This window comes from Triticum aestivum, chromosome 2D (assembly GCF_018294505.1).
Source record: "Triticum aestivum cultivar Chinese Spring chromosome 2D, IWGSC CS RefSeq v2.1, whole genome shotgun sequence".
Taxonomy (NCBI): domain Eukaryota; kingdom Viridiplantae; phylum Streptophyta; class Magnoliopsida; order Poales; family Poaceae; genus Triticum; species Triticum aestivum.
In genome coordinates, this window is record NC_057799.1 from 630,952,842 (window position 1) to 630,965,696 (window position 12,855).

The following is a 12,855-nucleotide window of genomic DNA, read 5'->3' on the forward strand; positions in this document are numbered from 1 at the left end:
TTCTGGTACAAAGGTGCAAAGGATGAAGCAGTTAATTGACTTGACGAAAATGCTGGCGGCGTCTTTTTTAATCCAGAGAAAATGCAAGAAACCATCTATCTATTCAGTAAAGGTAGCAGTACAGTATAGCACGTAATAAATTTGTAGTTTCAGTACCGAATCATCAGTTAAAACCTGATAGATGAACACGTGTCAGATAGATCATTGCTTTTCAATCAATCAAAAAAGAAAAAGAGATGAACGAATATCATTTGCATCCTTCTCGGGCGAACAGTGCTGCTATTGATGCTGTTTGCTTGCAGTCGCAGCCAGTGCACACCAGAGTAGAATGAATGTCCTTTTAAGGTAACAGACGATATAATCAAATACTCCCTCCGTCCCAAAATAAGTGTCTCAACTTTATATGGTAAAAGTTGTATAAAGTTGTGATATTTATTTTGGGACGGAGGGAGTACTATGCTGCTAGTTGTATAAGTCAAACTAGAAAAGGCAGGATAGATAGAGTCATAAAAATTCGTCGTCCCACGCTTCTCAGTTTTTTTACACATTGTTTTTGGTCTCACCTATCTTTTCCACATGCTGACACAAACCATATTTGCCCCTCAAAATCTACAGCTGTGCTGATAGCAACTTGATATAAGATGTTCACAAGTATAGCTTGCAAAAGCATCGTATATTGTGGACCGGAGGGAGTAACGGGCAGTAACATCAACTTCATCGGCATAACATGAATACCCACACAAACTTCTGTGAGCTCCAAATCACAACAAAATAATACAGTACGTACTTGCCAAGTAGTACTGCATATCAATTCCAAAGCTGGACTTGTTTTCCACTGGGAATTTTTTCTACTCAACTCATTCCAAAGTCCACTACAACTACTCAACTCATTCCAAAGTCTACTAAAACTGATGCCACAGGCAAATGGCCTTGATTTTACTATCAGACAAAAACTTGATGTTAACTCAGATGAATGTCTACTCACAACAGTGGGGGCTGAATACCAATCTTATACACCATCGCGTTGCGTCGCCTCACGGCCCACAGCCACGCAATGCAGCTAATGAGTCGAGACCGCAACAAAATCAACGACGACACGGCAACCAACAGGGCAGCAAACGGTGAAAGCTTCCTTTGCAATCCAACCTTGCTCATCAACCTCACTCGTAACCAGCGACCAACACACAAGAAACTTTACAAAAAAGGAACGAGTCACTCATCCATCGTGGATGCATTGGTACTACTACTACTCTGGCTCCTTGTCTCGTCGCGCGCCCTCTCTAGCTCGGCTACCAGCCCCTGCACCCCCCGCAGGTCCAGCCCCAGCGCCGCCGCCTCCTCTGCCCGCCACGACCCACCTCGGCATCACTGTTGACGACGAGCAAGGGGTTTGGAGCTCGAGCGGCCGCTGCAAGGGCAGGTCCTTGCACGCCTCCAGGGTCAGCTTCTTCCACTTGAGGCACCAGCACAGCGCCCCGCTCCCTGGACATCAACGGCATGGTGTGTGCCTGCGTATGCACAACAGCACAAGGATACACCATTACATTTACATAGACACAAGCTCAGTTGTTTCACTTGATGCTGCACACTTCTACTAAGGCTGAGCTTGCTCTCTCTTTTATGACGCGCAACTATTAATTAGTCTGTCGTCGCTGGGTTATATATGAAAACCTTCATATGAGAATGGTTGAAAGGCTTAGTAATGTGATTGAGGTTTAAGAAAACTGAGGGCAACTTATCAAGTGAGACCTGTCCTCCTTTCCCTCGCCACACCACAACCCGCCTCGGCTTCGTTGACGACGACGAGCAAGTGGCTTGGAGCTTGAACGACCACCGGGAGGACAGTTCCGTGCGCGCCTCCAGGGCCAGCTTCCTGTACTTCAGGCACCGGCACAGCGTCCCCAGCTCCCTGGACGTCAGCATGGCGTGCGCACAAGGGGCACAATCTATTGCTAATTTTCTCTTGTCTGGGAATATTCACTCAAAGCTGCGCACTACCAAGGCTCAACATACTCTCTTTTATGGTGTGCAACTGCTAGTTAGGCTATCTATGAAGTGACCTTTGAGATGAGAATGGTTGGATGTTGATTGAAAAGCTTACTTATGAGATTAAGATTTAAGAAAATCGCAGGTAACTTTTGAATAGAGAACCCTATCTCAAATGCAGCAAAGTTCTGTAAACAAATTTTTTTGTTAAGGATAATAGTACAGTTAAGCTCAATCATGCAGCAACCAGGGCAATTTGTGTGGAGATAACTGTGAAGGGAAGGGGGTATCACTTGACACTGTCGGTGACGATAATAACAATGGCGGGAAGTTGCAATATACGTGTGACGGTGCGGGAAATGAAGCACACACCCTCTCAACCTGGGATGTGTCGACATCGAGCGTGAAACCACCTGTCTGGACTGACGATCTTCCACACTGATACAGCAGCAAGTGCCTCCCCACTGCGCCCGTGAGCACGGACCCAGAATCCAGTGAGACTGTCTTCTTCTCCCTCTGCCACCGGGTGGAAATCCCACCATTGTTTCGCCAAACCATATAACGAAGGGCTTCTGTGTGGGTTGTAGGCACAAACAGAGGTGCGTTGGGTTTACGCACAAACATCCGAATCATGCCTTGGCCTGCCTCCACGATGGCCACACCACCACTGAAAGCTGGTGGGTGGTCAGCCATGGAGAACTCCATCCTCTGAATGTCAAGCACAAGCAATTTTTCACTTGAACCTGAAATCCAGTAGAAGCGGCCATGGGCGTAATGGCGCGACACGGAGAGAACCATCCATGGTGAATTGGTGATAACACGAAGCCAGGCAACAGCTCGCTTGAAGCAGATCGCCATTGCCTTGTGCCGGAAGAGAAGACAAGGGCCATCGGCTTAGCTTGAAGCAGCACCATCCAGATCACCCTGAATGACGTCCCCTCCATAGCAGCTGCCTCCTCCTCGTCGTCAACGCCGGGAGGGGCGAGGAAGGCCTCGTCGAAGCGCTGCTCTTGTATCAGGAGTTGGTCCACGACCGGAGCGGCTAGGTCGTCGGGGATTGGGGGAGCAGGAGATACTGCCGGTGCAAGGGGTCGCACACCACCATCTCCATGAAGAGGGCTCCGAACCCATCACCGGAGTCGTGGCGGCGGGGTCTGTCGAGGAGGACGCGGCCGTCGCGGACTTCCCGCACGGACCAGTCCTGGTGGGGGGCGGGGAGGAAGGCGAAGGAGAAGTCGGCGACGAGGGCGACGGCGCTGGTCGCCGGCGCGGAGGGGTGAGGCGGTACGGCGGGGTGGAAGAGGTGCCGACCTGAGTCGAGGAAGCCGAGGAGGGGCGGGGGGCGGATCTTGCGGAAGCGCCGGAGGAAGGAGCGGTCGGCGACGAGGCGGCGGAAGGAGACGCAGGCGGCGGAGGCGCGGATGAGGTCTTCTGGGGTGGGGAGGCGGAGGAAAATGTCCACTAGTAGCTCGTCGGGGATCGCCAGCGAGGCCATCTTCCGGCCGCCGTCCGGCAGCGGCGGCGGCGGCGGCGGCTGTGTGTGTGCGCGCTGCTCTGTGGGAGTGAGTTCGCAGGAGGGTGTGTGTGTGCTGCTGGGGAAGTAAGCCCACACACGGTACACATGGGCTGCAGAATACTCCTAGTTTGTCACGGGCCGAAACTTAAGTGAATAAGTTTATTTTCTAAAGTTTCTCAAAAAAAGTTTATTTTCTAAAAAAAAAGAATATGCATATAGAGGACGGCGTTTCGATGCACAAGATTGAAATTTCAGAAAATGGCAAAAAGATCAAAATAAATTGAATATTTTTGGCACTGAAGATGCACAGGTTTTCTAGGTGTATGCAACGTTTCATGGTGATTCGACAAAGGATGAGCTCTCGACAAAAGGAAAATCAAACCCTGATCTTACAACCTAGAATTCCTCTCCCTACGGTGGTGTTTGCGATGAATGAAATGGAGATGGAGTGAACGAGAAGGAATAGATCTCCGGATCGCTTCTCCCTCTATTCTAAATGTAGTGGGAGCGCCGGCCTCTCTTTGTCTTTCTCTCATGTCGCCTTCACAAAGGTTGATTGTGTAGACGATGTGGTGATGTCGCCGCATGGCACGACTGCTGGTACATGCGGGTGCCCTTATATCATGCGTCGTCTTGCGCTTTGCATGTTCTGATGAATTTTCTTCAAAATGAAAGATGCTCCAGGTGGCTTTATTTGCTAGGGCATTGATTGGTTCCTTCTAAATATATTTGTTCCTGAGCATCAATAATAAAAACAAGTTTTCTTCTTTCTCGAAGGATTAGCGTTAGAAAGATGCAACAAAATATCAAAAGCCCAATGAAAACCACATCAAAACACACCTATAAAAAGCGACAAAATATCGAGCCTTCATATGTATTGAGTGAGATTTCGAGGAGCTTCTAATATTGGAATCAGAACCAAATTGGCACTGTTAATTGCTTCTGGCATATTACCCGTCTCAAAGAAGAGCCGAATCGCTGCACACTCCGAATCCTTCAAAATAGCCCAATGCCCAATATAGAAGCTTGCCATGAAACCTTTTATATCTTGTCGACTCTTCATAGAAACTGGTGAACCTTCACTCCTTCTCCTCTACCTTTCCATTCTGGATCACTATACCAATGTGAGAGTTGCTAAACAAGTTTAGGCTAACCACCCTATTGTTGTTCTAGAAGAGAACGAGACCACCACCATGTCCAACACTCTTAACAGCAAAATCCTTGGAAAAACCAAACCTGGACTGCAAAATCTTGAGCTCTCGTGGTAGACAATTTCGTGTTTGAGAGAAAAACTAAGCCGAAGTGATACAAGTTAACCAAGTTGTTTATTCATTAACTATCTCGGGCCGCTCGCAACCCCGATAATTTAAGCATAAGGTATCCACTGCTTTCGGCGGTACGACACGCTGGAGCTTGATACGTCTCCAACGTGTCTATCATTTTTTATTTTTCCATGCTATTATATTATCTGTTTTGAATGTTTTATATGCATTAATATGTTATTTTATATTATTTTTGGGACTAACTTATTAACCTAGAGCCCAGCGCCAGTTTCTGTTTTTTTCTTGTTTTTGAGTTTTACAGAAAAGGAATATCAAACGGAGTCCAAACGAAATAAAACTTTTGCAATGATTTTTCTTGGACCAGAAGACACACGTAGGACTTGGAGATGAAGTCAGAGAAGTCCCGAGGAGGTCACAAGCCTCCAGGGCGCGCCCTAGGGGGGGCCTGGTTTGTGGGCCCCTCGGAGGTCCTCTAACCCTAATTCTTGGCCTATAAATTCCCAAATATTCCCAAACGACCAGAAGCGTCCACCAAAATACTTTTCCGCCGCCGCAGGTCTTTGACCTCGTGAGATCCCATCTGGAGGCCTTTTCGGTACTCTGCCGGAGGGGTATTCGATCACGGAGGGCTTCTACATCAACCCTATCGCCCTTCCGATGAAGCGTGAGTAGTTTACTACACACCCATGGGTCCATAGCTAGTAGCTAGATGGCTTCTTCTCTCTCTTCGATTCTCAATACAATGTTCTCCTCGATGTTCTTGGAGATCTATCCGAGTAATCTTCTTTTGCGGTGTGTTTGTCGAGATCCGATGAATTGTGGATTTATGATCAGCTTATCTATGAATATTATTTCAATCTTCTCTGAATTCTTATATGAATGATTTGATGTCTTTGTATTTCTCTTCGAATTATTGGTTTGGTTTAGCCAACTAGATTGGTAGTTCTTGCAATGGGAGAGGTGCTTAGTTTTGGGTTCAATCTTGCGGTGTCCTCAACCAGTGACAAAGTAGGGGTAGCGAGGCACGTATTTGTATTGTTTCCATCAAGGGTAAAAAGATGGGGTTTCCATCATATTGCTTGAGTTTATCCCTCTACATCATGTCATCTTACTTAAAGCGTTACTCTGTTCTCTTGAACTTAATACCGTGGATGCAGGCAGGAGTCGGTCGATGTGTGGAGTAATAGTAGTAGATGCAGGCAGGAGTCGGTCTACTTGACACGGACGTGATGCCTATATTCATAATCATTGCCTTGGATATCGTCATAACTTTGCGCTTTTCTATCAATTGCTCGACAGTAATTTGTTCACCCACCGTATTATTTTCTTTCAAGAGAAGCCTCTAGTGAAACCTATGGCCCCCGGGTCACTTTTCATATCTATCAGATCTCACCTTTGCAAGTGATCGTGAAGGGATTGACAACCCCTTTATCGCGTTGGGTGCAAGTGTTTGATTGTTTGTGTAGGTGCATATATTGGGGACTTGCGTGTTTCTCCTACTGGATTGATACCTTGGTTCTTAACTGAGGGAAATACTTATCTCTACTTTGCTGTATCACCCTTTCCTCTTTAAGGGAAAAACTAACGCAAGCTCAAGAAGTAGCAGGAAGAATTTCTGGCGCCGTTGCCGGGGAGATCTACATCAAGCCTACCAAGTACCCATCATAAACTCTCATCTCTTGCATTACATTATTTGCCATTTGCCTCTCGTTTTCCTCTCCCCCACTTCTAAAATGTTTTCAGAAAACACAAATAGATTTGCCTTTTTATTCGCCCTTCTTTCAATCGTCCTTTTGTTTGTTTTTTGTTTGCTCGTGTGTTACATTGCTTGCTTTGTCATGATGTCTCAAGAAAATATCAAATTGTGTGACTTTTCCAATACTAATAATAATGATTTTATTAGTACTCCGATTGCTCCCGCCACTAGTGCGGAATCTTATGAAATTAATGCCGCTTTGCTGAATCTTGTTATGAAAGATCAATTTTCCGGCCTTCCTAGTGAAGATGCGGCATCCCATCTGAATAACTTCGTTCAGTTGTGTGATATGCAAAAGAAGAAAGATGTGGATAATGATATTGTTAAATTGAAACTATTTCCGTTTTCATTACGAGATCGTGCTAAAACTTGGTTCTCATCTTTGCCTAAAAATAGTATTGATTCATGGAATAAGTGTAAAGATGCTTTTATTTCCAAGTATTTTCCTCCCGCCAAGATCATCTCCCTTAGGAACGATATTATGAACTTTAAGCAACTTGATCATGAACATGTTGCACAATCTTGGGAGAGGATGAAATTGATGATACGAAATTTCCCTACTCATGGTTTAAATTTGTGGATGATAAAAATACCAAAAATACCATAAATATCTCACTGAGTTTTATTTACTTTTACATTTTAGTAATCTTTTATATCTATCTCTATCAGATCTCACCTTTGCAAGTGACCGTGAAGGGATTGACAACCCCTTTATCGCGTTGGGTGCAAGTGTTTGATTGTTTGTCTAGGTGCATATATTGGGGACTTGCGTGTTTCTCCTACTGGATTGATACCTTGGTTCTTAACTGAGAGAAATACTTATCTCTGCTTTGCTGCATCACCCTTTCCTCTTTAAGGGAAAAACCAACGCAAGCTCAAGAAGTAGCAGAGCTCACCATTTTCAAGTTTCCCAAGTCCTTTACTTACCCATTAGTAGTACATTTTGGGTCTCTCTCTGCTGTAGTACTAGAATTGTTGCTCATCAATCCCACTACCAAAGATCCCACTAGATAAATTTGGGAGCCACCTTTAGGAGCATGAGAGCCAGGGGAGTTAGAGCCAACAACTCCCTTCAACATCAAGCATAACTTTGTTACCTTTTTTGGCTCCTTTGGGTTGTATAATGATCTGGCTCAGTCACGACCTTTCATTGCCTAATATGATCTAGCCTTCTATTTAATTCCTCCTACGATTCATCATCCTAGCCCTAGAACTCCTCGCCATCTCCAATATAATCATTGTCCATGTGATCATGATTACCGCTACCTCGGCCAGATCTTCCTCTGCCTATCCACAAACCCTTCCTCGAGGTGGCCGCATACTCCCTGAAGTTTTGAGTTCCTCGAAAACTAGCGCATTTGGAGGGTGGATCCGGTTGTCACGCTCTTTTGTAAACATGACCTAACATACCGCAAACTGCACACCATTCCGGCAGTTGTTAATACCTCAACGAAAAAGATGGTGTTGTTGTCTTTCACAATGGATAGTGTGTTTTTTAAGCGGTTTCCCTGTTGGGGAACGTAGTAATTTCAAAAAAAAATCCTACGCACATGCAAGATCATGGTGATGCATAGCAACGAGAGGGGAGAGTGTCATCCACGTACCCTCGTAGACCGTAAGTGGAAGCGTTATGACAACGCGGTTGATGTAGTCGTACATCTTCACGATCGACCGATCCTAGTACCGAACGTACGGCACCTCCGCCATCAGCACACGTTCAGCTCGGTGACGTCCCACGAACTCACGATCCAGTAGAGCTTCGAGGGAGAGTTCCGTCAGCACGACGGCGTGATGACGGTGATGATGAAGTTACCGACGCAGGGCTTCGCCTAAGCACCTCTACGATATGACCGAGGTGGATTATGGTGGAGGGGGGCACCGCACACGGCTAAGAGATCAATGATCAACTTGTGTGTCTATGGGGTGCCCCCTCCCCCGTATATAAAGGAGTGGAGGAGGGGGAGGGGGTCGGCCTCCTAGGCGCGCCCCAAGGGGAGTCCTACTCCCACCGGGAGTAGGATTCCCCCCCTTCCCTACTTGGATTAGGAGAGAAGGAAGGGGGAGGAAGGAGGAAGGAAAGGGGGGCCGGCCCCCTCCCAATTCGGATTGGGATTGGGGGGGGGCACACCCCCTCCTTTGCTCCTTTCCCCTCTCTCCCACTAAGGCCCAATAAGGCCCATATACCTCCCGGGGGGTTCCGGTAACCTCCCGGTGCTCCGGTATACTCCCGATCTCACCCGGAACCATTCCGATGTCCAAATATAGTCGTCCAATATATTGATATTTATGTCTCGACCATTTCGAGACTCCTCGTCATGTCCGTGATCATATCCGGGTCTCCGAACTACCTTCGGTACATCAAAACACATAAACTCATAATACCGATCGTCACCGAACGTTAAGCGTGCGGACCCTACGGGTTCGAGAACTATGTAGACATGACCGAGACACGTCTCCGGTCAATAACCAATAGCGGAACCTGGATGCTCATATTGGCTCCTACGTATTCTACGAAGTTCTTTATCGGTCAAAACGCATAACAACATACGTTGTTCCTTTTGTCATCGGTATGTTACTTGCCCGAGATTCGATCGTCAGTATCTCAATACCTAGTTCAATCTCGTTACCGGAAAGTCTCTTTACTCGTTCCATAATGCATCATCCCATGACTAACTCATTAGTCACATTGCTTGCAAGGCTTATAGTGATGTGCATTACCGAGAGGGCCCAGAGATACCTTTCCGACAATCAGAGTGACAAATTCTAATCTCGATCTATGCCAACTCAACAAGTACCATCGGAGACACCTGTAGAGCACCTTTATAATCAGCCAGTTACATTGTGACGTTTGGTAGCACACAAAGTGTTCCTCCGGTATTCGGGAGTTGCATAATCTCATAGTCATAGGAACATGTATAAGTCATGAAGAAAGCAATAGCAATATACTAAACGATCAAGTGCTAAGCTAACGGAGTGGGTCAAGTCAATCACATCATTCTCTAATGATGTGATCCCGTTAATCAAATGACAACTCATGTCTATGATTAGGAAACATAACCATCTTTGATTCAACGAGCTAGTCAAGTAGAGGCATACTAGTGACACTACGTTTGTCTATGTATTCACACATGTACTAAGTTTCCGGTTAATACAATTCTAGCATGAATAATAAACATTTACCATGATATAAGGAAATATAAATAACAACTTTATTATTGCATCTAGGGCATATTTCCTTCAGTCTCCCACTTGCACTAGAGTCAATAATCTAGATTACATAGTAATGATTCTAACACCCATGGAGTCTTGGTGCTGATCATGTTTTGCTCGTGAGAGAGGCTTAGTCAACGGGTCTGCAACATTCAGATCCGTATGTATCTTGCAAATCTCTATGTCTCCCTCCTTGACTTGATCGCGGATGGAATTGAAGCTTCTCTTGATGTGCTTGGTTATCTTGTGAAATCTGGATTCCTTTGCCAAGGCAATTGCACCAGTATTGTCACAAAAGATTTTCATTGGACCCGATGCACTAGGTATGACACCTAAATCGGATATGAACTCCTTCATCCAGACTCCTTCATTTGCTGCTTCTGAAGCAGCTATGTACTCCGCTTCACACGTAGATCCCGCCACGACGCTTTGTTTAGAACTGCACCAACTGACAGCTCCACCGTTCAATATAAACACATATCCGGTTTGTGACTTAGAGTCATCCGGATCAGTGTCAAAGCTTGCATCGACGTAACCATTTACGACGAGGTCTTTGTCACCTCCATAAACAAGAAACATATCCTTAGTCCTTTTCAGGTATTTCAGGATGTTCCTGACCGCTATCCAGTGATCCACTCTTGGATTACTTTGGTACCTCCCTGCTAAACTAATAGCAAGGCACACATCAGGTTTTGTACACAGCATTGCATACATGATAGAGCCTATGGCTGAAGCATAGGGAACAGCTTTCATTTTCTCTCTATCTTCTGCAGTGGTCGGGCATTGAGTCTGACTCAACTTCACACCTCGTAACACAGGCAAGAACCCTTTCTTTGCTTGATCCATTTTGAACTTTTTCAAAACTTTATCAAGGTATGTGCTTTGTGAAAGTTCAATTAAGCGTCTTGATCTATCTCTATAGATCTTGATGCCCAATATATAAGCAGCTTCACCGAGGTCTTTCATTGAAAAACTCTTATTCAAGTATCCTTTTATGCTATCCAGAAATTCTATATCATTTCCAATCAACAATATGTCATCCACATATAATATTAGAAATGCTACAGAGTTCCCACTCACTTTGTTGTAAATACAGGCTCTCCAAAAGTCTGTATAAAACCATATGCTTTGATCACACTATCAAAACGTTTATTCCAACTCCGAGAGGCTTGCACCAGTCCATAAATGGATCACTGGAGCTTGCACACTTTGTTAGCACTCTTTGGATCGATAAAACCTTCAGGTTGCATCATATACAACTCTTCTTCCAGAAATCCATTCAGGAATGCAGTCTTTACATCCATTTGCCAAATTTCATAATCATAAAATGCGGCGATTGCTAACATGATTCAGACAGACTTAAGCATCGCTACGGGTGAGAAGGTCTCATCGTAGTCAACTCCTTGAACTTGTCGAAAACCTTTCGCGACAAGTCGAGCTTTGTAGACAGTAACATTACCGTCAGCGTCAGTCTTCTTCTTGAAAATCCATTTATTCTCGATGGCTTGCCGATCATCGGGCAAGTCAACCAAAGTCCACACTTTGTTCTCATACATGGATCCCATCTCAGATTTCGTTGCCTCAAGCCATTTTTCGGAATCTGGGCTCATCATCGCTTCCTCATAGTTTGTAGGTTCGTCATGGTCAAGTAACATGACCTCCAGAACAGGATTACCGTACCACTCTGGTGTGGATCTTACTCTGGTTGACCTATGAGGTTCTATAGTAACTTGATCTGAAGATACATGATCATCATCATTAGCTTCCTCACTAATTGGTGTAGGAATCACAGGAACAGATTTCTGTGATGAACTACTTTCCAATAAGGGAGTAGGTACAATTACCTCATCAAGTTCTACTTTCCTCCCACTCACTTCTTTCAAGAGAAACTCCTTCTCTAGAAAGGATCCATTCTTAGCAACGAATGTTTTGCCTTCGGATCTGTGATAGAAGGTGTACCCAACAGTCTCCTTTGGGTATCCTATGAAGACACATTTCTCCGATTTGGGTTCGAGCTTATCAGGTTGATGTTTTTTCACATAAGCATCACAGCCCCAAACTTTAAGAAACGACAACTTTGGTTTCTTGCCAAACCACAGTTCATAAGGCGTCGTCTCAACGGATTTAGATGGTGCCCTATTTAACGTGAATGCAGCCATCTCTAAAGCATAACCCCAAAATGATAGCGGTAAATCAGTAAGAGACATCATAGATCGCACCATATCAAGTACGATTACGACGTTCGGACACACCATTACACCGTGGTGTTCCAGGTGGCGTGAGTTGTGAAACTATTCCGCATTGTTTCAAATGAAGACCAAACTCGTAACTCAAATATTCTCCTCCACGATCAGAATGTAGAAACTTTATTTTCTTATTACGATGATTTTCCACTTCACTCTGAAATTCTTTGAACTTTTCAAATGTTTCAGACTTGTGTTTCATCAAGTAGATATACCCATATCTGCTCAAATCATCTATGAAGGTGAGAAAATAATGATACCCGCCGCGAGCCTCAACATTCATCGGACGACATACATCAGTATGTATGATTTCCAATAAATCTGTTGCTCACTCCATTGTTCCGGAGAACGACATTTTAGTCATCTTGCCCATGAGGCATGGTTCGCAAGTACCAAGTGATTCATAATCAAGTGATTCCAAAAGTCCATCAGAATGGAGTTTCTTCATGCGCTTTACACCAATATGACCCAAACGGCAGTGCCACAAATAAGTTGCACTATCATTATCAACTCTGCATCTTTTGGCTTCAATGTTATGAATATGTGTATCACTACTATCGAGATTCATTAAAAATAGACCACTCTTCAAGGGTGCATGACCATAAAAGATATTATTCATATAAATAGAACAACCATTATTCTCGGATTTAAATGAATAACCGTCTCGCATAAAACAAGATCCAGATATAATGTTCATGCTCAACGCTGGCACCAAATAACAATTATTTAGGTCTAAAACTAATCCCGAAGGTAGATGTAGAGGTAGCGTGCCGACCGCGATCACATCGACTTTGGAACCATTTCCCACGCGCATCGTCACCTCGTCCTTAGCCAATCTTCGCTTAATCCGTAGCCCCTGTT

At 44.8% G+C, this 12,855-nt stretch overlaps 2 protein-coding genes across 2 annotated transcripts; both read right to left on the minus strand.

Moving 5' to 3' along the window:
* Window positions 1-1,289: 1,289 nt before the first annotated feature.
* LOC123050581 (uncharacterized) lies at window positions 1,290-2,844 on the minus strand. Its single transcript, XM_044473355.1, has 2 exons — window positions 2,359-2,844; window positions 1,290-1,508 (listed from the first exon to the last, which is right to left on the minus strand). The coding sequence occupies exons 1-2, from the start codon at window positions 2,842-2,844 to the stop codon at window positions 1,290-1,292; spliced, it is 705 nt and encodes a 234-aa protein (XP_044329290.1).
* A 176-nt stretch (window positions 2,845-3,020) lies between these two features.
* Window positions 3,021-3,551, minus strand: LOC123050582 (uncharacterized). Its single transcript, XM_044473356.1, has one exon. The coding sequence runs from the start codon at window positions 3,479-3,481 to the stop codon at window positions 3,029-3,031; it is 453 nt and encodes a 150-aa protein (XP_044329291.1). The 5' UTR covers window positions 3,482-3,551; the 3' UTR covers window positions 3,021-3,028.
* Between the last annotated feature and the right edge of the window lie 9,304 nt (window positions 3,552-12,855).

Bases quoted from the DNA above. Each gene is read 5' to 3' on its own strand.
- LOC123050581 (XM_044473355.1), bottom strand. From the start codon at position 2,844: ATGGCGATCTGCTTCAAGCGAGCTGTTGCCTGGCTTCGTGTTATCACC. The intron at 1,509-2,358 runs GTGTGTGCTTCA...GTGCATACGCAG, and splicing joins ACACATCCCAGGTTGAGAGG to GCACACACCATGCCGTTGAT.
- LOC123050582 (XM_044473356.1), bottom strand. From the start codon at position 3,481: ATGGCCTCGCTGGCGATCCCCGACGAGCTACTAGTGGACATTTTCCTC.